This window comes from Platalea leucorodia, assembly GCF_965183815.1.
Source record: "Platalea leucorodia genome assembly, chromosome: 5".
Taxonomy (NCBI): Eukaryota; Metazoa; Chordata; class Aves; order Pelecaniformes; family Threskiornithidae; genus Platalea; species Platalea leucorodia.
This window is the reverse complement of record NC_138827.1, coordinates 54,319,682-54,347,072: the sequence shown is the minus strand read 5'-3', so window position 1 is coordinate 54,347,072 and position 27,391 is coordinate 54,319,682. Positions and strand designations below refer to the sequence as shown.

The window sequence follows — 27,391 nt, the reverse complement described above, 5'->3', positions numbered from 1 at the left end:
GGAAATGCCAGCACTGATGTCTCAGTGGCACTGCCAAGCACCCACAAAAAAAGAACGGTGTCAATCTGCAGAGGTCTGGCCAACAGCAAATGCCCTAAAATGCCTGAGGGGTGATCCTGCCAGCAGGATGTTGGGAAGATGACTTCCGGCTGACTTCAGCAGTGCAAGTGAGCCTGTTACGCTGCAGGAATGTTCGTTAATAGTGATAGTGAATACGCAGTTGTTTCTGTACGAAATCCACCCATTAGAAGGAATTAAGTTTGTGACTGGCCTGTCCATCCTTGTACCAGCTGATGGCAGCAGCAGGAATGGCGTGAGCTTCACACTCCAGGGTAAGGCTGTGGTTTACTTTGATCTTCACTTCTTTAGGGGAGAGACCCATCCCTGAGATATCCCCTTTGTTAATGGTGGGTGGAACTGCACAAAAACAAAGGGAGTGAGAGGGACTTTCATGACTGTCTTATGCAGCATTTCAAAATTAGCTGGACAAAGGGAAAACCTGGATGATAACCTCAGGGAAAGCAAGTGCATCCCCCCTATAATATGCCTCTTCCCCACAGCTGAACTTTTATTTTTATATTTATACATATATATGTATTTTAAGCTGTTTTTAGTATATGTATTATATATAAAAATATGTAAAACTGTGTTCAACAGTTTTAGACATGCAAACCTGACTATAGGCTTACCCAGCTATAGCACTTTATTACATATTTGGCTTGAATTCTATAAAGTTCAGTGTACTGCAGTCATTAAAAAGCATTTTAATGGAAACTAATATTCTCAGAAACTTATGTTTGAGCTGAAGTCCACACTCGGAGTAGCTGATCAAAACTCAACATTTCCACTCCACTGAAATCCCAGTGTTGCAAAATCTCATTTCCTTCTGAATCAGAATCAAATTAGAACATTTCAAAATTCTTAAGCTACCCCCCCCCACCCCGGTCTCATAATATCTTTTTAATTATTTTAAATGCTTTCAAAGCATTTTCCATTCTTTTTTCAATGGGAAATTTAAAATTCTCCCTAATGCTTACAGTACCATAATAACTGACAGTTGCAATGGCATTTGGGGGTGGAGGGCTTTATGTTGCTACATAGCCATACTTCAATAACGAACTCTTTTGTCATCTTCTCATTATTCTGAATCCAATGGGGCCTTATTAGGGACTTAGTGTAATTAAAATAACAGCACGGTTACTGTGAGAGAGCAAACCAAACTCCAATTCAGACTAGGAAATAAAAAATAAAAAAAAAAAAAAGATGAAAAATCGTGCTTGACTGAGCCCACAATGAAGAGTTTGAGCATTAAAATAAATTATTAGGCACAGATGCTCAAAGGAAAATGTGCTGACAGGAAGCCTTGAATGGGAAAGCTTTTGTGCATACACTATTTTATGGAAGGATAAAAAATAGTATCCTCCTGGTTTACCTTACTCAAGAAAGTTTCCCCTCCCTTCCTTTTTTTTTGCTAAAATAGTTTCTTTGCTCACAAGATTCTCTGCTCACATCTCCCATTGTGCTGCACTTGTCTGATTTGAAATTCATACCAAAAACACATTTAAGAAGAAACTGGAGTTCATCATTTCTTAAATGTTTTCTCCTGGATGGTACAAAGATTTTTAGCCCAACAGCAGCACTTGTAAAGGATGCAACAGCAAACTTTACTAGTGTCTTTCCTCAAGCAATGCCATGAGCTAATGCAGATGTTTGCTAAACAAAGCTACTAACAGAAATCCTTGTATTCACCAGGATATGTAACACTGCAAAGGGAAAAAAATAGAAGAATAAAAAAAAAAAAAATAAAAAAGGAAGATAAAAAATTTGGAAGTATTTCCGTACTGTAGACTTTCACTTCATAGTGTTTCAAAGTTTCTCCAGCCTCATTTGTGGCTATACAGGTATATCTTCCAGCGTTGTCCTCCTGTGCATTTAGAATCTGCAGGGTTCGACCACCTGCCAAAAGACATCACTCTTTAATAGCATCTACATTATACTCTTGCTTCCCAATTATTTAAATAGTTTCTGCAGCATATTTTCGATCCTTTGGTCCAAATTCTGCCCTTAGATGAGCATGAAAAACTGATTGCTTACCACCATGTACACTGTGTAATAAATGAGCGCATAATTTGCGGGGGTGCTTTGGATCACAGCTCCTGTTGCTTACAGATTCTTGGAACATTTGTTAACATAGTTCTGTACAAGAAATTTCTTGAAGATATTTAGACAGAAAAAAGTGATTTAGGATTCTGCACTTCATTCACAGAAAAAGGGAAAGGAGGCATAATTGGTAAGACTAAGCAAAAAGAGTCTATTCAATATACAGGGGTGGATGTGAGCCTCTGAACTGCCTGGTTCAGTGTAGTAGTTCATATGAAAGAGGCCCTTAACTCCCTCTGGAGAATGGACAGAAGCAACAGCCACAATGTGAGAAGCATAAACATGAATGAATTGGTAGGATTTAAGACTTCAGGTAGCCTCTACAACCTTGATATCCATCAATTTCCTTCCCATAGTATCATGTTTAGTTACGATTTATATTGTCTGCATTCTCAGAGATAAGTCACTATTTAATTTGGCTGCAGCTCTTTTCAGATTGCATTCCTAGAAATTGTCCCCCCACGTAGTAATTCAATTCCTTGCTATCAATACCAACTCATTCTTCCTCTGAACACTTGCAGTTAACAATGCTAAAGTACTTGTTCACCTACTTCAGCGTTACCAGTGAAGGTTGTTCCTGTTATCCACCTCCACAGATGTGCTAGGTAAGAGTTACTCCACAAATTAAAAATGGCAAACTACTAATGACCTAGAAAAATGCCACCTCATTCTTTTTATTAATGTTTTTGTTTATATCTCTCTCCATCTAATTTCCATACTTAATTTCAAGTTATTACATTCATTATTAATTCCAGTGAACTTGTTTGCCATCATTTAGCTTTACGGAACAAAAGGATAAATACCTGAAATAAAATACAAGTAAATAATCAGTTAATTGTGAAGCACTTAAAAAATATTGGAATAGGAAGTGCTACAAAAGTACAAACATTGCACTTAATAGAAATATATCCTTTGATTTTTCAAAAAAATCTGTAACAGGAAACTGAACTATAAAAGAATAAAGTGTTATTTTATTTCTCAATAACAAAATAAAATTTACCTGGCAAAATGCGGATATTTCTGTTTGATTCTAAAGGATTACCATCTTTCAGCCAGGTGATTGTAGCTGGAGGATATGAGTAAGCCTCACAAACCAGCGATGTTGGGCTGTTGAGGATAACAGTGACACCTTCTGCATTTCCATGACTGTCTGCGCCCACAATGGTTGGAGACACTAGGAACAACAAAATCATTAACCAGAGGAAGTACTTCTATGACAAGCCAATTTTCTGTTCCCTGTTGTCCTGGTTTCAGCTGGGATAGAGTTAATTTTCTTCCTCATAGCTGGCATAGTGCTGTGTTTTGGATTTACAATGAGAATAATGTTGATAACACACTGATGTTTTAGTTGTTGCTAAGTACTGTTTACACCAAGTCAAGGACTTTTCAGCTTCCCATGCTCTGCCAGGGGCACAAGAAGCTGGGAGGGAGCACAGCCAGGACAGCTGACCCAGACTGGCCCAAGGGCTATTCCATAACGTATGACATCATGCTCAGTATATAAACTGGGGGGACTTAGCCAGGGGGCAATTATCACTACTCGGGGACAGACCGGGCATCGGTTAGCAGGTGGTGAGCAATTGCATTGTGCATCACTTGTTTTGTATATTCTTTTATCATTATTATTTTCTCTTCCTGTGCTGTCCTATTAAACTGTCTTTATCTCGACTCACAGCTTTTACTTTTTTTTTCCCCCGATTCTCTCCCTCATCCCACCGGGGAGGGAGAGCAAGCGAGCGGCTGTGTGGTGCTTAGTTGCCAACTGGGATTAAACCACGACACCTGTTCAGTCTAGAAATCTGGTTGCAGCCTTAAATAGCTGGGAGGCATTCCTGCAAGGCACACTGAAACCCAGAACCAGACAACATTCATCTGGTTTTATGTTTTGTCCTGAAGTCAACAGTCAGCCCCTGTTGGTGGATTCCATCCACCCTTAGCCTCTGTCAAACACAGGTCACCAGGAAGCCAGCCACCACTTCTTGTGCAGCAGCTGGCAGACCCACTGCTTGATGATCCTGTGAGCAGCAGATTGGTAGGAGGCATGAGCCTAGGAAATGAGGATGTGGAAAACAAACTCGCCATTGTTTGCATTTGGTTATGCAATAACCGTCATGGAAAAGAGAACTGCAGATGGTTTCAGCTTTTATGAAGCGATGACAATCTGAAGTGCTCTTCAGATACTCTTTCCTTGAATCACAATAAACCAACGTACTGTCTTGCTCATTCCATACAATACCCTGTTATAGCTCTGCATTTTCTAGCTCTATATTGTCTAAAGCACAGAACTGCTCTTTCTATTGAACCACTATTATTTATCAATTACTAAGCTATAAAATTTTAATCATAGCCAGGCAACTTAAGCATGGCTGTAATTAAAGTACTACAAAATTCCAATGTGATTATCTGCTTTTTCTTGAAATGAATATTTTCTCTGCAAGAGCCAGCCCAGCTGTCTTACCAAGTACATTAAGACTGTAACTTTTGCTCTTATCTCCAGCTGCGTTAGATGCAATACATGTGTATCTCCCTGTGTCAGTGACTTGAGCATTGGTGATTTGCAGGAAACGCCCACTGGACAGAAACTTGTGATCTTCATCCTCAGTTAGAGATTGCCCATCCTTTATCCAGGTGATCTGTGGTACAGGGTTCCCTTAATGGAGTAAAGAAAATTGCAAATATTAGTTGTTGCATAGCCTCTAGGATATGCCAAGATTTCTGAAAAACAGAAAAACACCGTTTCAGATGCCCTTTTAAAATATATCCTTTAGGGAGATGTTTTCGCATACGTATTCTAAAGTCTTCGAGCCTTCTGAAGTAATATAAACCTCCTCTTAAATTCCACAGGACTTTAGAGAAGAAATATCACAGCAACTATCCTCTTGGTTACGTTTTATACAACCTTTATAAGAAGGAGTGCTTAGTCCGGCTATAAGCACCGTGGTTAAATTTAAAAACTCTACTCAACTGAAAATTCCATTAAAAATATGCTGTTCAGAACCAATGATGATCGACACCATGGGTTTGATCAGTAAAGGTAAATAATATTGTATACTTTTACCTATCACTTCACATGTTAGGGTAACGCTGAACTTCTCTTTCACTTTCACATCTTCCAGTTTATTTTCACCCACAATCCCTGGAGGCACTACAAACAGACAAGAAGACAACATTAACAAGTATTACTTACAACCAATTTAAATACAACAAAGACACACTTAGGCTATATCTCAGCATATGGTTCCCTTAATCACATCAATGAACGGCTCAGATCTACCAGAAACAGGTCCAGATGTGAGACACTGTAGAGCTAACCTGCCTGTACAACAGACATGCATTCTGTTCTGCACCCCTCAACCATACAAGTCCACGCAAAGGGCAAGAGAGGACCACAGACCCATAAAGTACTCGCTTCACTTAGTCTTCAGAGCCAGAGAGACATTCAGGGTGCTGAGGATTATGGCCTGTAGGGCAATATTTCTGAGTATGGTCAGTAGGGCAATGGTGATGAGCACTGGTTAGTGAGGCTAGCTTTGATTTCATGCAGGTTTTGTAAGTTTGCAAACAAGTTCTATCACCCATATTAAGCAGCAAGTGATTTATTTGTTCAAAACCATGTGCTTAAGTTTAAGAGTTGTTTGTTTTCCAACAGTAATTGAAAGCATCGATCTAGAACTCTAGAGAAAGAACTGATTTATTTAAAAAAAAAAAAAAAAAAAAGTAGTCAGATTGTCTATTCACACACCATGTGTGGTTTTTTTTCCTTACCAGCATGCTAGCAATACAATAGATTACCAACAAGTGGATGCTGTGTAAAGGCATAAATGTGTTTTATGCAAATACAGCTAATTCCATACAGGCAGATGAACAAACTCTACAGGTCTAAAGGCCTCTTGCAGTGGTACAAACTATGTTTCTCTAGGGAAATAGAAGACAAAACCATACCCTTAAAATACCTATCCACCCCCGAAATAGCTAACTCAATACAAGGAAACTCTTACTGTATGGCTGACCACTTGATGACTTGTTTCCAAATAATCTTGGTTAACAGGACTACACAGACTAATGCGCTATTGGATGAGGGATGCCAGATTATGAATATGTTGGTGAGTAGCTGTGGTGGTGAAGAGCTCTGATCAACTATTTCTTTCAAAGTAGAGGCATCTGTAGATTCAGGCCAAGAGAAAATGGCACTACAAATCAAAGTAGGCATGGAGTGTAACAGCTTGAAAAGGAGGCCTATAGTTACAAGAAAGAAAGCCCAATCTCCAAGAGATTTTGGAAAGTTTTGCAACAAAAATGCTGGACTAGGGAGCCAGATACTACGCTTTAATAATCCTACAAAATGCTAACTTTCAGCCTAGATAGAAGACCTAAAGAGAGATGAATTAAAATGTATTCAGCAGCTTGTTTGTGATCTACCACTAAGTTGGAAGCAAAAGTTTTATAAAACAAGAATCACGGTAATATGCAGAATTCATTGTCCACAGAGAAAAATAATATTACACCAGATTTTTGATACTAATGAAGGGTACAAACTAGAGTGAAGAAGAAAAAAAACCACAAACTGAAAGACGTTTACATCTCAGTTGACTGGAATGGCAAAGATACTACTTCAGCATGGCTAAAAGTTGACCTCTGAACAGGACACATGGTGAGATGCAGGTTAGTAGAATTCAGCATGCAGGAAGATGTGGCCAGTACTACCACTCTCACCAGCTTGTGATGCAGTTATGATCAAATTCCCTGCTGTGACTGTACAAGCAATGAAAAACAGGCTTTTGTATGGGTTCTAGTGTCCAAATGCAATGAGACAAAGAAGCATCAACTAGCGAAGGAATTAGATGGGGGAAAATATAACCTAAAATCATGAAGTTCAGGACTTTTAAGTCAGGCCAAAAGTTACTATTCATAAACAGAGCAACTCATTGCTTTGGCCCCAAAATAATACAGTAAGATGTCAACACATATTAATTTCAGAAATATGACAAAGCCACACCAAACATTTTTTCAAATATATAAATATTACGCTTATTACACCAAGCTCTCCTGCAAACCGGCTCGCCTGTTGCACCTCCTATACCAATTTAGAGAAACACTGGGATGTCTCTGTATGGTTCTATTTACAGTGAGCCGGTGAATATTCTGTGTTGCTATCAGGCCGCATTCCAGTAACTTTCCTCTAGAAAGACAAAGAAATTACTAGGGGGAGGGAAGAGAAGACTGAACAATGGAATTTTCCACTTAGCTCACTTGAAATCAGCTTCACTGAGCATTTTTCTTCAAGACAAACAAAGTCTGTGTAAGAGAGATTCCCAGAACCCTCACGAACACCCTGCAACTAAAACCCTCCAAAGAAAACAGTACAACAATGAATGCTTTTCAGTGTTACCCATCTCTTCCATTCTACCAGACTTACACTTCCATGAGCTCATCAAATAAACATGAACTGACATGAACGTGAGTTATCATTTACAAGCTGAATATACATAAGTCAGCTGAAGGCAATGGAAGCTGATACCACTCAGCACCTTGGAGAAAAGAAACTTAAAAGAAAAATTATACATGGTAATGCTATAAGACAACCTGCATCAGGCCTGGTAATTATTGATAAAAATAACAAATAGTTACTAAACCAAAAAGCAGTATTTTCTGGGAAAAATACCATTTTTTTTTTTTAAAATAGGTAATGTAACAAAATTACATATTAAGGGTTGCAAATAGCCATCTAAAGAGCCTGCTGTACTAGTTGTTGTCTAAATATGTTAGCAGGATCGCCCACTACCACACTTGGTTTATATGCTTTACAATACCAACGACTCTACTGACTAAAGGTTTCCACTGAATCAGAGGGTTTCCACTGAATCAGAGATCTCTGTTTTGCAAAAACAACTCCAGCTCCAGCGTTTAATTTCCCTGTTGGTCTTGGCTTTGCCTTCACATCTTTGTTGCAACAGACTATTACCATCACGCCACTCAGCTATACATATTATACCCACTGCTGCACAATAATGCTGCTTTTAATTCATGAGTATTATCACATGGCGTTGCACCTTTCCGCATTTGAGCATTACATGCAACAGATTCACATGAATTTCATATGGTTTCCTGAGGCCATAGTTTTCTTTTGACTTAAACCAGCTTAAATTCAGGCTGGTGCCAAAAGAAATAGCACTATTCCCTTGACCACTCACTCTTGTCATCTTCCTTTCACCAGTACTGGTATTTATAGGAGAACCAGTGGAGAACCAACAGGGAACTGATCTGGCTGAAAACTAACCTGACCAGGAAAACACAAAACCCTCACCTTTTCAGATCACCTATAAATTGATTCACCTTGTTCAGCATGCCCAAGGGAGAGTGAAGCTATGAGCAACAAGAAACAGAAGAGAGGATGGGAGTCTGGGCTGTCAGCATCCCCCAGACTTCTATCCAACTGAAATAACAACATAACTGAAGCCAGTTACATTGACAGAGTTCCTTTTCAGGGAAAAAAAAAAAAAACAAAAAAAAACAAAAAAACCCACAACCAAACAAAAACAACAAAACAAACCCAAAAAATCCAAACAAATCACAAAACAGAAGTAGCTGCCAGTTATTCCAAATTATGCCTCAAGAATCTTAATTTTAATCACTAAACAAACAGCAAATTCACATGTAGAAGTAACTTCTCTTTAAAACCTGTTTTTTTGACCATGTTATCAAATGCACTTTTTTTCCCCCTAAGGACATATGTTTTGGCATAATAATTTTTAAAATACCAGCAAAGTATATAGTAGACCCTCTCATCATCTTCTATTGTAACAAAAATTATCACGCACTTACCTAGAACAGAAAGGTCAAAATCTTTCCTCACTTCTCCTGCAGCATTGGTCACTACGCAAGTATACTGACCTTCATCTGCTACACTCGTGTGTGTCAAACGGAGCATTCTGCCTCCTGAGGAGAAAGCAAAAAAAAAAAGTACAGTCATTAAAGTCCTGCTCCAACCAATATGCTCCCAAATTATCTGTGCTAACTCTTGATTTTTTTTTTTATGTTTTGGTTAAATTTACAGCTGTAAACTTTCTTAATGTGGTCTATTTTTTTAAATGTGTTTTGTTGAACAAACAGTTAAGACAAAAGTGACTGACCTTACTCCTACTCCCATCATTTCTGTATGCCTGATCAGGCTCTCAGCTCCTCAGTGCTTTTAGATCTGTGCTTAATATTGATCATACTATTCTTTCTAGTCAGTAACTTCCAAACTACCCTGACGCATCCCTTTTTTCCCCTCCAGAAATTACAACTAAGTGAACTTTGAGGCATTCAGACGTTCTCTGAGAATTTCTGGAGGAAGTCAGAGACCAACCAGAACAATCACTGAAAACTTTGAGACACAGCTGCAGAGTTTGTGCAGAGAAAAATCAAACCTGGTCCACACAGGTCACTCAAACTACATGCAGGGTTACAGTGCACACGTAACTCATTGATCAGCACAGACACTTTGGATGTGGCAGGAACACTGTGTTTGCAATATGTAGGATTTGTGCACGTACTTCTATGCAGGAAATTTTGACAGAATACAGTGTCTCAGACAGCAGGATTTTTCTTCACATGAGTACTTTGCTATACTGAGAATCTAGATGACTATCCAGGAAAAAACAATAAAGCTTCATCAGAGGGGGGCGGTGTGTGTGTACACATAAAAATAAGTTTATTTTTACAAACACATACTAACACTCCATAAAGGTATTTTGGCATGTACAGATAAGGAATAATATTCCACTCATCTCTTGTAGCATTTGTATTAATTGTGCCATCAATAATAATAACAGGTGACAACAGTACTGGTTTACATGTAAGGTTTTAAAATAACGTAGTTCTTATAACACTATAGCAGAGCCATTGTCAGAACACATTTGCACAGGCATGCTAGTTTAAAAGGAAGAAGATTTGCAAATATGTTTGACCAAAGGACCAAGAATATCCCCACTTTGCCCTAGCAGAATAATTTCTCTTTGCTTCCTTTTTGGCAGAGGAACAGCAAAACAGACATCAATGAGCATTTAAGTGTGAAAACAAATGCGGTGGCCATCCTTCAGCCTTTTCCAGTTTCTCGTTAGCAGCTCTCACATTAGCAATCATTACCTCATAGTAAATCACATCTGAACTGTGCATGTCCTGCCTGTGGATATCCACAGGGTCTCATTATTGGGTTATATCCCAGAAATTTATGTTCCTGGTCATGTGCTTTGAAGGAAGAAACTGATGACCTGCTTGATGGATGTGCCTCTGCTCAAGGAATCCTACCTGCTGAAGGGAGTACTGGGAGACTGAGGAAGGCTCAGTTCTTGCAGACTCATGTCACCCTGATCCTTTCTCCCACCCACATTCTGAACAAAGCCATATAAGAAGCAAAACAAAGCACATATCTGCCTGCAGGAGACTAACTTTCTGTGGTATTGCATACTTGCACACCCAGGGCTCCAGTGCTGAGGCAAGATATGATTTTCTTCATTTAGCTAAAACTTAATAAAAGCTTTTCTCCTTCCTAAAGCTAGTATGCAGCTTAGTGCATGGTCTGCAAGGAAAGCAGATGTTGTATGGTGGAATTTTTTTCTTTTTTTTTTTCTAAAGTATGTAGGAAGCATCATTAAAAGGAAACATCAGCATAGTATGTGAATTAACAGATTCAAAGTTGCCAGCAGTGTGTCTACACATTTAAATCATCTGCAATGCCAAGTATGTTTTCAATCAACAGAACCAAAATCTTGCTTTGGCAAAGATTTTACCTCTTAAATTAGTCAAAGAGGGGGATTTTTTCTTTTTGTTGGTTTTAGTTTTTTTACAGCTGTACAAGCACAAATAAAGTTCCAAATGCCATGTTGGTTACAGTTCATTACCACAATGTGTAGTTTTCTAAAGAACTGCACAAAAGCACAAAGTTTGCTGGAAAACAAAGCACTGAGTTCTGGCCTGTTTCCCCACTCCCACTGCAGCTAACGTTCAGAGACAATAAACATCTTTTTGTCTCTCACCCTTCCTGACTCTGCAATCCAGGTGGTGATATTAGTGTGGGTGTAGAAATCAACAGACAGAACAGAAACAATCAAGCCCAGAAGAAATTATTTTTGTTGATGGCAACTTCACACAAAAAGGAATGCATACCAACTCAGATATTCAGATTTATACCAGATAATAATCAGACAGCCACTCCTTTTTCATGTGCCATACATAAAAATGGGAAAGCAGAAGACAGGACTACCTGTAATGTTAAAAGCTACACGAATAAAAAAACCCTGAAAAATTCCAGCCTCCAATCCAGTCTCAGCTGAGCTTCTAAACACCTTCCAGTTCCTTTACCTGTCCAATAGTTTTCTTGTGTTCATGCTGTAGGATGGCTTGGCTTTGCATGGTGGCTATGTCAGAGCATTAGAAACCTCATCAAAACTTATTTTCATGAGATTTATAGCTGAGAGTAGCAAACCCAAGATGAAAGAAACATCTCAGTTGCCGTCTATACATTTCAGTTGTAACCAGATACTTAATTACTTCTACACACTCCACAATGCTGATCCCCAGACACATGAAGTCAATGCAAAACATATTGCCTGCTTGGTACACATTTTCCATTTGTAATCTCAAGGGCTGCTAACTCAATTTCCTAGTGTAAACACAAAGCTTTAACATCACTGCAGCTGCCAGTCAAATACTCTCACTTCCCTGTGGTACTGCAGGAAGATGGTTTACAGGAACAGGTATTGAGCCCCTCCTATTTTGGACACCTCTGTCAATTGCTACTGTCATAAAAAGGCATCTGAACTAATTCTCTGTAGGTTATTCCAGCTTGAAAATCAAGATCCCTAATGAATTGGATCTGTTTCTCTGCTTGCCTATCATAGGTTTCTCCAGATCCCTTGGACTAGTCTTCTTGCTAATGCAGCGTTCTCTTGTTGTCTTTGACTGATCACCTAATTCCAGATTTTATTATATGACATTCTGACGATCAGATTCGGTTAGCTCCAAGGCCAGGAAGTATTTACATGCATTAATTTCTGAGGGTCATGAGCAGATTTTCCCTTTGTTTTTATATACAGACCCACAGAAATGAAAGATGTGTTTTGTTTATTGTCATATGTATTCATTCTCTCAAAGATTTTTCATCTTTAAAGGGTAAAATAACTGTGAAGAGGAAGAGGTAGAGAAAACTAATCAAATGAAAAAGCTAATGCAGTATATGTAGTGGCACTGACAAAACAACATAGTAACATCTGACATATTTCTGGAAAAAAGCATTGGACTAACATACACTAACAGCCAGAATAATGGCTTATTCCATGTCACAGACTGAACAGTTACCATGCCTTTGGCTCACGCACATAAAGTATGGTAACAACTTTAAAAGTTTATATTAGCTATTCACCAGGCACTCCAGTCAATCTGACCCCATTTACTGAAAAGCTTGGCATTGAATAACAGTTTCTCTTCTCTCTTTGTCATTACAGATTATTAAATCAAACCTTCTTTCATGTGAAATACCTATAGGTGCATAGGGCCCTTCGTCGTTGCCCCCCCCCCCTTTTTTTTTTAAAAATAACTACAGCTTTTGTACCTGAGAAAATGCGCACTGAGTTGTTCAAAGTGACAGGCCATCCATTTTTGAGCCATGTTATTGATGGCAAGGGAATTCCTGAAGCTTCACAGACCAGAGAGATGGGATTCTTCTCCACAGTGCTGATGTTTTCAGGCATCTGCAGGTCACCAGCAATACTTGGGGGAACTACAGAACAAGAGTAAAGAGAAGCCATACTTCAGAACAAATAAAAATTAAAACATTCTGTCACCTAAATAATAATTCACTGAACTAAGATAAACTGGGCAAGTGATGAGCTACAAAACTGAGACATTTAATACTATATATTAATGACAATTTCTTACTGTGCAACTGCACGGAAATATTAAAATTAAATGCTATCAGTTCTATTACCTTTATTTTATGGCTTAAAATCCCTAGCAAATATTATTTCCAGTATCTAATGAAACACCAGGGAAAATTCTAACACTGACAGAATTACATGCTTCTTCTAATGGAAACAACAACTCCTTATTAAAATAACTACCACAAATTTATTTTTAGCTTTTCTTTGCCAGGAATAAGAATATTTCCACTTTGGAAGCAGGTCTGCAGTTCTACAGTTCATACTTTAGAACACAAAGCCTGGGGTCAAGAACTGACCAACATCCTCCACTTTGAGTGGAGCAAGCACTTTGAGCAGCTTGAGGAGAAATTTGATAATACAGTACAGCAAACATTCCAAATAAAAAAACACATAAATAAAAACGGTAAATAATTTTCAATAATGAGAATTCCTGTGTATACTTTCACAGTAAAACATGAATACTCAGTGTTCAATGAAGCGTAAAAAACCATGTGTAAGAATTACATTCCAATCAATTCCATGAAGTCAAATTATGAAGATGAATTACAGTTGGAGGTACCATCTTGAAATTCTTCTTGATTGTGCAAAATGAGAGAACCTGATAATTAGGTACTTGAGATGCTGGCTGTCCTCAGGTAACTGTCCTCTGGTAGCAGCCACTAGCAGGGTGTTCTCAGTCAAACCTTCATTCCTATCTCCCACAACAGAATATTTCCCACCATGACACTCATCCCAATATTGTACAATATCATACCATATCTTTTATAAAGTTGGATTTGTTTTTTTGTAACACTGCAATTGAACCCGCATCACATGTAAAGCCTGCAATAGATACAGGTGGTGCATTTAGCCACACAACTATTTCTTGGATGTCCTTTGGTGAATTTAAAAGTCTAATTTTTTTCTGTTATGCCTGCCCCGTTTTGCACATACTCACCATGAACATTTAAATCGTATTTTCTGTCAGACAGCCCTGCCACATTGGCAGCAACACAGACATAGCGGCCAGTGTCTGACACCTGAGCATTTTTCAGTTGAAGAAAGTGACCATCATGAAGTATCGCTATGTCCCTTCCACTGACCAGTGGACGGCCATCCTTCATCCACATTATTGCTGGTTCTGGAATGCCCTGTACCTTGCACTCCAAGGAAATTTCATTTCCTTGGGTGACGACGACTTCTGATGGGTGGCTACCACTGTTGAATATAGTTGGTCGAACTATGAAAGAAAAAGAAACATAGTTTAGAGGTCAACTGGAAGCTACATTTCAGGATCTTCACCTGTTCCTGAACAGAACAATCAAATTTGCCGGATCAGCATTTTCATAAAGACCAGTTATTGCGGGTTACAGGTGGCAAATCAGTTAGGGGCACTCCACAATTCATAGCATTTTCCACAGGGCTGAGAAAAGACAAATAACCTCCCCTGCCCTCAGCCCATAAAGTAAAAATGTTTTTTAAAATGTAACTCTCAGGCAATTTTTAAAATGCAGACAGGAAAAAAAAAAATTCAATTAAAAAAAGACTACCCCAAATGCTTAGAATAGATGCTGTCAATCCCTACAGATTTTTGAAGATTTTCTCTTTCATGGGATTGTTTAAAAATACCTCTTTTGATTCCTGACAGAAATATAGAACTTGCAGTAAAACTGGAAAATCTAAGTTCAATTAGTTGTCATCATCCCTACAGTCTGGTGACAAGAAACATTACACTAACCCCTAGAGGGGTTACATCCTCATATTCATCTGTGGTCAAATGCACTGTCAACAGGTATATGCAATGTCTTGGTCAAGCTCCGAGTCCAAAGTGTTAAAATTTTAATTACTTAACATTCTCCTCAGAGTATCCTGAAATTGTCCTATAGCTAGACATTAATCTCTGAAAATTCTGCAGCTTAACATCGCTGTCCTGATAACACTTTCATAACACAATCCTACTTCATAACTCATAAACTATGAACAAAATTTTTCATGTTAACTTACTGTATACTTGCAAACTGTATTCTTTCTTTGCACTTCCAGCTACATTTGAAGCAATACAAGTGTAAGATGCAGCATCAGACTTTTCAGCAATTGAAATCTGTAGCTGTCTGCCTCCAGATAATATCCGCACCCGTCCTGAAAGGTCAGCCACCAGTGGAGAGCCTGCAAGAGAGATTCTTTCAGATAAAAACACAGAAAATGGTAATGAGCTTGCTCACGTGGTGTAAAGTCCACTGGCTCATTTAAAAATTACTGAGCTGCACAATTGTCCATTTTAGAACTGCTCTATCAGTTTTCCCAGACATCAGAAACTTCATGCAAGTAGATTCTGAGGACTTCCCATATTAATTGCTGAATTCATGACATATAGCAACCTGAGCTAAAGCACAATAACTCTCACTACACTCACATCCATCCAGAAAGCCTTCGACACTTCCACTAAGCAGCAGATTCAACATTTTCAGTAAAATCTGACTCATTGTCCAGTATATAATCATCTCACCCAGCACAGACAGTGCTTAGAAACACGTAATTTATTCTTCACAGCTGGACCATCTGTGTATTGTGTGTTACACAGCACATGCACGTAGACTTCTGCCCAGGAAATCCTCAACAGAAACGTGACAGCAAAATAATATTACATTCTCTGAGCAGAATTTTCAATCTTGGAGAACTCAGATTAGGGAACTATCTTCATCTTTACAAACAGCAGGGAGACTTTGTAACAGAAAGAATACACCTGCCACTGATAATTCTTACAAGCTGAATTTTCATTTTCCACTTGCGCATTTAAAATCTTCTCTATGAAGAAGTGCACCAAATGTCAAACGTGATGACAAACCTTGCTCTCAAGTAACATTCTAAACTGTACTACTTTCTAACTGCCTTTCTAGACTTTCCAACAGGTTCAAGTTTTCTTTCTGCCATTTAAGCATATACACTTTAGCCTTGCAGTACATTACTAGAAAACATCATACAATGCCTTTTTGGCTTCCAAGAGACAGGGTTTAAAAAGAACTTGATAAACTTCATTTTCTCCGAAAATTTTATGCATTAGAAAAAGTGTTTTGTAATTAAAATCTGCTCTTTCCACAAGTTAAAATTAATTAAGGTAGGCACATACCACACTGAATTGTGCTGTCTAGAAAGACACAGATGAATAGGTAAGATTGATTAATAACACAGGACTTGCCATACCGAAGAGTTCAACATTTTACTTTGTCTAATATTCTGTCTCCAACAGTGTCGACGCTTAAAAGAAGGTGCTAAAAATACTTGCTTTTGTCTACTGATTCATAAGAAGGTGTTTGTCAAGGTTACTTTAACCCCTAAAGCAAAAAGGTGTGCAGACTACTCTTAAATATTAAGATGGGATGAGAGAGAGGTTCAGTAAATCCCAAAAGCAATTACTATAACTGGCTGCATTTTCATCACTTGACAGTATGCCATGGCTGCAAATTTAAAAACAACCCAGAGGATACGTCTGTGTTATGCAGCGGATCACAGGGCAGAGACCCTTGACCACAGGAATTCACAGTGACTTACAGCCCTGCCGGATGGGATCTACAAATAAGCCTTGATGCTGTCTTACTACCCCATGGTACATAAGCATATTGAGAGGGGTTAAAGTGCTTCACTAACACGTATAAACCGTCCATTTTTAAGTCAGCTCAGGAATCTCCGTACTGTGCTTCTCTGGCACATATTTAGGACTAATGACACCTAATCCAAGCAGAGGTGAGTTAAAGAGAAGGGAATAATCTACTATTGTGGTTCATTTTACTCAATATCAGGATTGTTTAGATATCTGCATGTTTGAACTCCTCAGAACACACTATCTAAAATGCTCACAGGAAAAAATTAAAACTGGCAGGTCAGAATTACCACATTTGCTTCATAAAACAGACAATGGATGGTTACTTACCATTCTTTTTCCAGGTAAGACTGGCTGGTGGGATGCCACTAGACTCGCATATCAGGCTTATCAAGCTCCCTTCAATTACTGTCAACTGAGAGATGTCATCTGAGCCATAAATACTTGGTGACACTGAAAAGAAATGCCAGATAATTGCAGCATTTGAAACAAAACGTTATCAACCAACAGCAAGACCCAAATGACCCTCATACAAATTTGTCCCGTTGTACTCTGAAGCAATTACAAGGATTGTATTCTCCTGCTGACAATGCAAACCAGATCATGGGTAGGGAATAATATACTTGTGAATGACTGCATCTATCCTTCCAGCCTCTGAGGTCTGGTGCATGCATAGGCTCTATTTCTGGCTGACTTTTGAATGGACTTCACAGAACAAAGCTGTTTCTGTGAATCATGTAAACTGACTCCAACTCTAAGAGCCTGCCTCATTCATGGCCTTAGCTCGTAAATCTACAGATATCATCATTAGTCGGAAAGTGACTTTTAAAACTCAGCCCAAGCTTTTCCTTTGAATGCTTCCTGCAGCAACACACTGGCTGCCACATCCAACGCTAAGGACCCCATCCCTTCGATTGCCCTACTGTAGCGGAGTGCCAGCTTTGCTCTACAGCTCTGTGACTGTAAACCAGTTGCAGACAAAAGGGACCACTGTTTTCACTCTGATTCTCAGTCTTAAAGAACTTCAGTTCAATCACTAGGGAAGGGATAACTGCCTTCTTGAAACAGGGGAACCATTTTCATCAGATGAAAATAGTGTAGGTAACACTTGAAAAGAGACCAAAAAAAGCAGAGAACATAGGCTGAAACTGGCGAATAAAATCTCACTAGTGAATAACTTATCCAGCACATTTTTAATGCTTGTGACAGAAGACGGCTTCTCCTTCGGACACTTCAAACTCTTTATTTAGCAGCAACCAGATGTATGGGTTTCAGAACGATTGACTGCAAAGGGCTTTATTGTACTGTACTGGCTTCAACCTATTATTTGTCCTGCTTCTAGTCAAAAGTTTCTGCCATTCTCTACAGAGGTACATCTTACATTTAGCACATGGGCTGGTTCCTGGAACCAGAGTTAGCTCTCAGGATCTCACCAATTCTCAGAAGGATACACTTCCTGGATTTAAAACTGAAAAATATGGCAAGCAGGACTTTTGGTCCTTGTGTGTAAACAAAGACTATAATTCTAAACAGTTACCCACAGATGACTTTCACAGGCAACTTTTGGTTTCTATTAAGCTTATTCCATCAAAGCTGCTAACTAGCAAAGAATTATCCCTCCTTTCAAAATCCTACTGAAGTGGTCTCACTGCACAAAAGAACAAATCCATATCCCTCCAGCAGCAAAGGTCCTTTGCAACACTGCAGATCTTACCAATATGGGGGAGGGAGAGATGAGACATGAAGACGACATGCACAGTAAATGGGTATATGCATTAGCATGGGAAAATTGCATGTTCTTGTATGGTACTAAAATATCCACCTCTAATTTAAACACCAGGAATGTTTTCTTTTTAATAAATAATGACAGAATTCTCTACTAAAAATTGTAGTTTTATCGTTACAAACTGTTAGATAATTCTAGTCTTGTGGGTTCAAAGCAAGAAACTAATTTGTAATAGCAAAAAAAAGGCACATTTCAAATTTGCATATGGGGAGAAAATGATAGTGCAGAAAAAACACTCAAAATCAATTATCAAAATAAATGTCCTCAGCCACATTCATCATCTAGCCATAGAAAAATTTTACTAAAGCTATTTTTATGATTCAGCACTGATAACTTTGCAGAGCAAATAAAGCTAGGTAAACCAGCTTTTATTTATCTGAATTTCCATGCTTCAGCATTTAAAAAAATGGAAAGTTGGTAGGTTACTTTAAATGGCATTAGAGTGAACAAATAGGAGCTACGGATACAAAACCAGTTATTTATAGTTCTAAACTACTATCATACATGCAAACCCAGGCTGACAACAGCCTACAAAGTAGCTAGTATTAATTTAGAACCAAACCAAAGGAATTTGGAAAATGTGTGCACTTTCTTGGGACTGTTAAACTACAGCAAATACAATAACATCTCCCTGCACGAACCTCAGCTATTAAGCGTCTATGAACTACAGAGGATTTTAGTGTCTCACATCATAATTTCACTCTGAGCTCCATTCCCATTCCTGGAATATGCTTAAGAAATCTTACCCCAAATATTGACATTATAGTTCTTTTCAGTTTTCCCAGCAACATTCGTCGCTTCACAAGTGTAACGGCCAGTGTCTTGTACTTGAGCTCCTTCAATCTAGGAAGAAAATGAAAACCTGGATTTCTTCTTCTTACATTGTTATACATGAAATTTCAGGGAGAGGTTGTTCAGGTTTCAATTTTTATTTTTACATCTGTCTCTCTAAATATTAATAATACAGTATTACTCCTGCAAAATCTGTACACAAACATCTAGATGTTACGACCCACCCTCACTCCTCAACCACTACTCTATTGCACCAGAGGGCCTAATGCTATCCAAACTCTAACAAGTATCTAGTGCCTTCATGGTGGGTATACTCCCCAGAAAGCAATCACCACCAGAGCCTGACCACCCAGTTTACCTTCAGTATACTTCCATCTTCAGAGATGCTAAGACCCGGCTTCTTCAGCAAGGGTCGTCCATCTTTGAGCCACATCAGCACAGGTGGGGGAATAGCATTGCTCTGGCAGTGCAGCTCCACTGCTTGGCTGATGAGTACAGAGACGTTTTGTTCCTCTCCCATGATGTTTGGTGGAACTACAGCAATAAATCAAAACAAAGGACCTTTGGGCATTGCAGACTTCCCGGAGTAAACATACTGTAGAGTTAGCAGTCTTAACAAAAATAAAATGGCAGTTACTACCTTTCTGACACACAACTGAAGTCTCCTTTATATCACAAAAAAGCACTGGAATAATTTTTGTTACTTACAGAATATCCTATACAGAAGATACATGCTCGTGAGATATCGGCTACAGAGAAACCATGTAGGTAAGCCAAGACTAGCAAAAAAATCCTTGAAATATAGCTAGAAAGGAAAATTACCAGTATATAAAGAATGGGGAAGTACATTCCTGCTAAAAAGAAAAAGAGCTGATGAGTGAGAAGGCTCACAAGATAATAATCAGGCCCAGAAGCTGAAAATGTCTTAAACTGTTCCAGACAGTGCCAAGATGGATACTTGGCTTTAAGGAGAACCCTGAGTTTAAGAAGAATTTTGTCCAGAGATGGCCAAATACAGAAGACAGAATGAGAACTTAGATGGTTGCAGCCAAGTGAACAGGTTAATGACTTAATCATCAAGTCATAATCTACAATTACTTTATTGTCTATCTGTTTTGTGTGATATCTGCTAGCTAATTATTGCAGTTGGCACTTAGCACTATATTTAGATTTGTACTACAGTTTCAGTGATAATCTCATTATTACACTATTATTTCCAAATTATGGGGTAGGAAAATCAGCTTTTAGAATGAAAGTTTTCTGTGTAGAAGAAAAAGAAATGCTTCTGGACATTTAAATTGAAGCCCATTAGCTGTTCTTGAACAGTGTCAAGATTCAAGACAATGCATTTTTTCCCCCATTTTTAAAATTATTTGTGTTTCCACTGTCAGAAAAACAAAGCAACTGAGAAGGCAACTGAGAATTACATCTTGGAACACAGCAAGCAGACAGTTTTCCATGGGGAAAGTGTTCATGACTGGAGTCATAAAGAACATGGAGGAAATATTACACTGACAAGATGAGCTTAAATTAAAAGATTAAAGACCAAAAACTCTTTGCCATCTATGGCTTTGTATCAGTATTCATGGCTGAACTGAATGTCCTTTGGTAATGGCATGCCGTATCATCTTCTGAGACTCCCCAGGCAGCTTTGAGTCATTGACAGAATATCACCACATTAAGAGTTTAAAGTATTTCGGTGTCAGACACATGCTGACTTGGAAAACAGCAAGAGCGGCGTAGGCCATCATGGCCTGCGTTGCTGCTGCTTACCACCAGCTCTCTACTGGAGGTTCCCTCTCCCAGATGGGAACCAGTGAGACACAGAATTTGGGAGTGTTTGTCATGCACATCACAGCAAGTGAGGTGCCTTCATTTTCATCACTAACACAGGTAACTATAGCAAACTGCAGAGAGCAGAAATGCTTTTACTGGGCTGTTTAAGCACAGTCCAGAAGATAATTCTTGGTCGTGCCCTTAGTGGCATATATATTCTTAAATCCTTGAAACAACCCATAGGGATTCCCTTTCCTTTCTTGTCATTTAAAAACATAAAGCATGTTCATCGTAAACTCTTGACATTAATGCAACATTAGATCTGCAATTAAAATATTTACAAAGTCAAAACTCTCCTAGCAATAATTACTTTGTCTGGTTACACATATCCAGTGGGATTTTTATGCTTGTTGTGTACTATGACTGTTCAGTTTGCCCAAAAAAAGTTGACCAGGGCCAAATAGAAGAACCTTTATTGTCACATTTCCTTTGCTTTTTAGTTTTGCAATCCATTAGTCCAGAAATTGCATGTCTGATTGCACAAAATATTGGGGTAAGAAGCGAAGCAGTGGGACTGTCTGTGAGAAATACTCTGGGCTTCACTCTGAACAAAAAGGTACTGAATTAATTAGCACACATGAGTTTATAAAATGTCCCAAAGTGGTACTCAGTAAACCAGCAATACAGTTCTCAAGATGTCCTGAAAAATAACATTAACAATAAAGCTTTGTTTTTCTTGCACAGGAAGTACTAAGCAGAGCAGCTGATTTCACAGTTTGGAAATAATTTAGGGAAAAGTCTGGTCTCTGTGGATAAGAAATATAGTAACTGAAAAAAAAAATCTGTTTATCTTACTTTCTTTGTAGAGTTCACAAAGGCCCAGATTTCTTATGAGTATTGTGGAACTGAACATTGGAAGCTGATCTATTATTGCAGAAGGTGAATTTATTTTCAAATACCTTTCCACCAATTACTTTACCTCTCAGCTAAATTAATTGAAATGTGTTCAAAAGGAAACTGAGTTTATGAAACAGAGAGAGACAGACACTAAAGCATTTGTTTCTGAAGGAACAGGGTTTAAAATTAATCTAATTATGCTCATGGTAACTATATGTTACCCAGATTGTTCCAACTGCTAGACTGGCTCAGTGTACCGCACATTTCTAACCATCTCAGCTCCAACCGCACTCCAAGTTAATTTCCTCCTGTGACTTCTTAGTTAGATTACCCATATAAGGCAAGTCCTAAGAGTAATATTACTATTTGGTGACAGCCTCACTCAAGATGGCCCTCTAGCTGAGCTCAACCCTGGCCAGCTTCTAATGCAATAGTAATTTTAAACACACACACAACTTCTAAGTAATGCTTTTAATTTCAGCTAGCTAAAATGGACAGAGGTTCCAGAAAATAAAAAAGAAATAATAAATATATCCATGCCACTTGTCTGGTTACGTATACATACACACCTGTCCTCAAACTCCAATAGGGACCTTGATACTCCTTGCTCTAGACATAAAATGTTGCAGCCCATGTTAACCTTGAACTTGCTTGCCATGCCAGAGTCCTGACTTTCTGAACTGCCCCTTGCAGATGCAAAAGTAGCCATGACTCAAGTCACGAGTATCCTAACCACAGTGCATTTACAAGGAAGGCAATTCTGAAAGCCAAACCCCAAAACAACGTGGCTAGCTGTCCCTATTCACCTTAGAAAACATCCAAACCTCTAACTTCTCTTGCAAGTTTTTCCAGACTTCTGCTTACAGTTGCCATAAAGCTAGAGACTGGCAGACCCAAAACAGTTCTCTCTCCACTGACCTACTGAAAGTAGAAGCAAAACCACAGAGGTTCTTCAATTCCAAAACCCTCTCTCCACATCTGGTACCATAAGATTTCTAAAACAAATGGCAGATCATTGTTCATCCTCATTTCACTGGTGTACAGAACCACTGAGCTGTCCCAGGAAACTAAAAACTTGCTACAGTCAAACTCCTGGCATTCCTCCTGGCAGTATGTCATGCTCTTCGATATCGGTATGTCCCCAATGATCACTACGAAAGCAGTATGAAAAGGCGTCTTATACAAGTCACAAGAAGTCAGGATAAAGCTCATAAAAGTTACAAGAAATCAGAAGGAAGGATGAATTCACATGAGCTCAGTCAAAAAGACTTCAGAATTAACTTATTGACATAATTTGGAAAACTGACAAAGTACAAAAGCTAAAGATACGTTCCCGGCTTCTTGAAAGAGACAAAGTTGACTGGTTGGGCTCAATACAGTGTCATTGTTAGCACTAAAAAAATCACCACCTTTTAAGCAGGCATAGTAAGGTCTTGAAAATGGAACAGAAACTGGAGAGCTGTATGGCAAACTCACATTGACTCATTCGGGTTCAATATAGACAACTGAGCTCTGGCCCCGGTAATATCTTTTACCCACGGGATCTACATGGTTTTTTACACAAAGAAAAACACATATTTTCTCCTATCATTTATAAATGAGCCTTTACGTATTAAACTTATAAATTCACTGTTGCAGCTACATTTCTTCAAGGATTTCACAGAAGAACATACATACATACTTTAATACATGTGTGCGTATGTGTGCGTATATATACATTTTTACTTACATAGACACACACCTCATCACTTTGCCTTTCATTAGGGGTTGGAACAATTTTTCTTCAATGTTGCTAAAGGTCTGAGCCACAGTGTGTTTAATTAAAGCTCCATGAACAGTTTTCACGACCAAAAAAAAAAAAAAGAGGAATTTGTCAGAAGATCTCACCATAAACTCTGAGATCAACATCTCTCTGGCTTTCGCCCGCAGCATTCACTGCAACACAAGTATATTTTCCTGTGTCACTGATCTGAGCACTAGTCAATGCCAAGACTCGGCCCCCAGACAGAACCTGGAATACAAAGATGACACATTGAGAACACATGTCTCAATGTGAAACACAAGCAGAGAGAACTATTAGGTTTCAACATGAAATACTTGTTTTGCCACTGCTTCCCACCCTGTCTCTGTTCCTTACACTCTTCCCTGCGCTCTGTTGTTCTCTTTCGATCGAGACCTGCAAAAGCATGAAGTCTAACTTCATGCAAGTCCATAGGGAACTCCTGGCACTCGCACATCTTTGCAGGATCTGGACATTCCTCCCTCTTACCAGTTTCAAATATTCTGTCACACCTTTTGTCTGTGCCCCAAGTTGTCCACATAGTATACAAATTTCCCCTCTTTCCTTTCAGACCATAAAATGAGCTTTCATAAAGCAACCATGCCCTCTCCCTTTTAACTCTGAAATATCTCCTTACATCAGGGGTCTTTTTTTTTTTTTTTTAAAGGAATTACTATTTTATGTAATGAGATATTACACGACCTTAAGCTCTACAGATCTCCAGCACAGGAATATGGTCCAGTTTCCTCTTCTTGTCAGTAAGTGAAAAATTTGCTGATGCAAACTCTTACTCAGTATGAAATCAGTTGAAAGGACCGCCTTATTTCAATATATCCATATCTTCTACTTCACACAGTAACTACTGGAGCTGAACTTGCACCAGTAACCTAGAGCAAAAGGCCCTATGCTCTCATTCCAAAATCTTTAGCTTATACAGTTCCATTAAACTCTACCAGTTTTGAGGTCTCCTACCACAACAGGAAGCAGCACAGATCGCAGGATTTGAACCCAGTACCTGGAGTCCATCGCTAAAGCTGGAAACAGGGCTACCATCTTTTAGCCATGTCAGAATAGGCGCAGGGATACCTCTTGCTTCACACTCCAGTCGCACTGGATTATTAACCACGACTGTCATCATGTCACTGCTGCCAGAGATTGATGGTGGGACTGAAAAAAAAAGAAAACAAAGCTGAAACAGCTACGTAAGAGTATTAATCACAATTAAATTAAATGGGATGCTTACTTTTGGACATTATTTCTCTTTCTGCAAGGCACCACATTGTTGGAATGATTTCTCATGTTACTCCTACTGAGCTCTTGTCATTTGTTTGCTCTATGCCAAATCCTGCTCTTTACTTACATAAGCAGTCAGATAACTTCAGTAAAACTACTGTGAGCAAGGTAAGCAGGACTGGGCCCACAGCCCAGAGGACAGCTGCAAAACCCAGGAACCATAACATAAAACCAGAAAATATTCCCTCAAACTGTTATAATATTCCATTTAGACCTTGTGAAAGGCATTAAGTGTGGTGGGGATTAAAGAAAGAAGTTTACCATACAAACTGCATAAAGCAAATACGTACACAGAGTAATAAATTGGCCTTGCAGAGCATATGTGAACATTTACCAGATTAGACTATAACATCTGCCTGTCTGATGATAAAAAACATCTTAATGGAACATCTCAAAACACTTACTATAGGTATACAGTCTAGCAAATTTTGTAGAGCTATGTTAAAAAGGGAGACAAGAAGTATTAAAAAATGGAGATGTTTCATTTATCAGGAGAATCAAAACAATTTTACTTGCTCCTACTACTAACAACTTAGTAATAAAGCTTTACAGTCAGTATCAGTACAAAACTTAATACTTGAAGTCACTCCTAGAAAGAGATGAGAATGGTGTGATCTACTCATACATATCCTATGTGAGGAAAAAAAAAACGTATAAAATTCTGTACTGAAAATAAGATTTGTTAATAAATTCAGCAACCTCCAACAGCCTGTAGCTCAGACTACCTACTCTTAGATAAATTCCAGTAATAGCAGAAATGGCAGAAAAAAAGCAAGTGTGACTTTATAATCTCCCCCTCTCCGCCCCCCCCGCCCCGCACACAGTTCCCCTATTTCACTACAACAGCATTCATTGTTCTCAAATGCCTGAAAAAGTTACAGTGGTGAAAAAGAAGTGGAAAAAATTAATACAATGACATCATATGAATATACTAAACTGGAATTCAACCTGCTTCCTTCCGTATGCCTGCCTAGTTTCATTTCATGTTAAGCCTACAGTATCAAGCATTGTTTTTAATGCAAAAATGATCTGATAACCATAGCTACTGCATCTACAACACTATAACAACATAAGTTGTTGAATACGACCAGTAAACTGGATGATAAACTTGTTCATGGTAAATTCAAAAAGCGCTCAATTGTAAGCCTGGCACAACACAAACTGAATTAAGTAGGTTAATGCATTAGGTGTTTCAGCTTCCTTTGATGCAATTAGTTCTGGCTGCAACTGCGTATATTCTGTTCTGTAAGGGGAAACAATTTTATGTGTCTAAATCAGAAATTAATAGTTCCCTAGAAAACTCCAGACATATCCGCTGAAATTCTGCCATCCATCAAAACTCATGCAAATACTTAGGAGTTATTCTTCATTTTTCGGTTTAACCAGAATAATGACCTTGGCTCTAAATACTTCCTGGGAATTAATCACTGGGTGGGGTTAATTGCCTTTGACCATGTCTTGAGCCATCAGGTTTTCCCACGATGGTCATTAATTCCATGGAAATGTACTGCCCAACTCATTATTTGTTAATTAATGTTAATAGGAACTACATACTCTGTGTGCATCTCAGCTGGGGACACTGTGTCAAATTTGGGCCACAGTTTTGCATGGAAGACTCCTACAGAAAATCAGCTACATGCATATGCATGTATCAAAGATAAGAATTTGGATTACAGCCCCATCCAAAAGCCACTGAAATCAGTGGAAAAGCTCCAATTTGGCTTTTGATCAGGTGTCTCGTGTCTACAAACACCCACACTTCCACTTCATCTTATTAGACACAGTACATTTTTCTTTAAAACTCTTGGATTATGAAAGAGCATTTGATCTGTGTCCTTTCTTTATCCACTGTGAGCTTTAAAGTCATCTACAGCAAAACCCAGCAATTACAAGGCCTTCCAAATTGCTGAAGTGATAACAAATACCCCTTCCACAAATCTGGTATGTCTGCTCATTCTTCCTAGGATTGACTTCTCTTACCACATTTTCCTAATTCAAAACATGTACTCTAATGTCGCTGAAAAACAGAAGAGTGAATTTTCTTTCCTCTGACCCTTGCTGTATGTCTTCCAGTACGATTGTGTCATGAGTGATTGTAAGTCTGCTAAGAAGACTTGAAACTTGAAAAGTGCATGTAGGTGTTTTTTCGTAAGTTTTGTAATACTTACCATGAACCTGAAGACTGTAAAACAACTCAGCTGTGCCCACTGTGTTGACAGCCATGCACTTGTAAATGCCAGTGTCGGAGATCTGAGCACCTTCAATCTGCAGAACCTGCCCTCTGTTCTGAAAAGTGGCACTTGCAGCACTGGTAAGCAGATGATTGTCTTTGTACCACGTGATAGCTGCATAATGAAAGGAAAGATGGAAAAGTTGCCAAAAATACCTCCATTACAAACAAAGGGACCAAA

General features: G+C 38.6%; 1 protein-coding gene across 1 annotated transcript in view; it reads right to left on the bottom strand.

Annotated features, from left to right (window-relative positions):
• Positions 1-27,391, bottom strand: part of HMCN1 (hemicentin 1) — a gene marked incomplete at its 5' end in the record, with an annotated part of 207,571 nt that overhangs the window by 58,183 nt on the left and 121,997 nt on the right. The window contains 15 exons of the mRNA XM_082311735.1: positions 272-417; positions 1,843-1,956; positions 3,161-3,334; positions 4,619-4,810; positions 5,219-5,305; positions 8,983-9,096; positions 12,752-12,919; positions 14,017-14,298; positions 15,063-15,224; positions 16,987-17,109; positions 19,189-19,285; positions 19,593-19,768; positions 23,795-23,918; positions 24,703-24,854; positions 27,149-27,325. Coding sequence (XP_082167861.1) covers positions 272-417; positions 1,843-1,956; positions 3,161-3,334; positions 4,619-4,810; positions 5,219-5,305; positions 8,983-9,096; positions 12,752-12,919; positions 14,017-14,298; positions 15,063-15,224; positions 16,987-17,109; positions 19,189-19,285; positions 19,593-19,768; positions 23,795-23,918; positions 24,703-24,854; positions 27,149-27,325 — 2,288 coding nt within the window. The remainder of the gene's footprint in view (positions 1-271; positions 418-1,842; positions 1,957-3,160; positions 3,335-4,618; positions 4,811-5,218; positions 5,306-8,982; positions 9,097-12,751; positions 12,920-14,016; positions 14,299-15,062; positions 15,225-16,986; positions 17,110-19,188; positions 19,286-19,592; positions 19,769-23,794; positions 23,919-24,702; positions 24,855-27,148; positions 27,326-27,391) is intronic.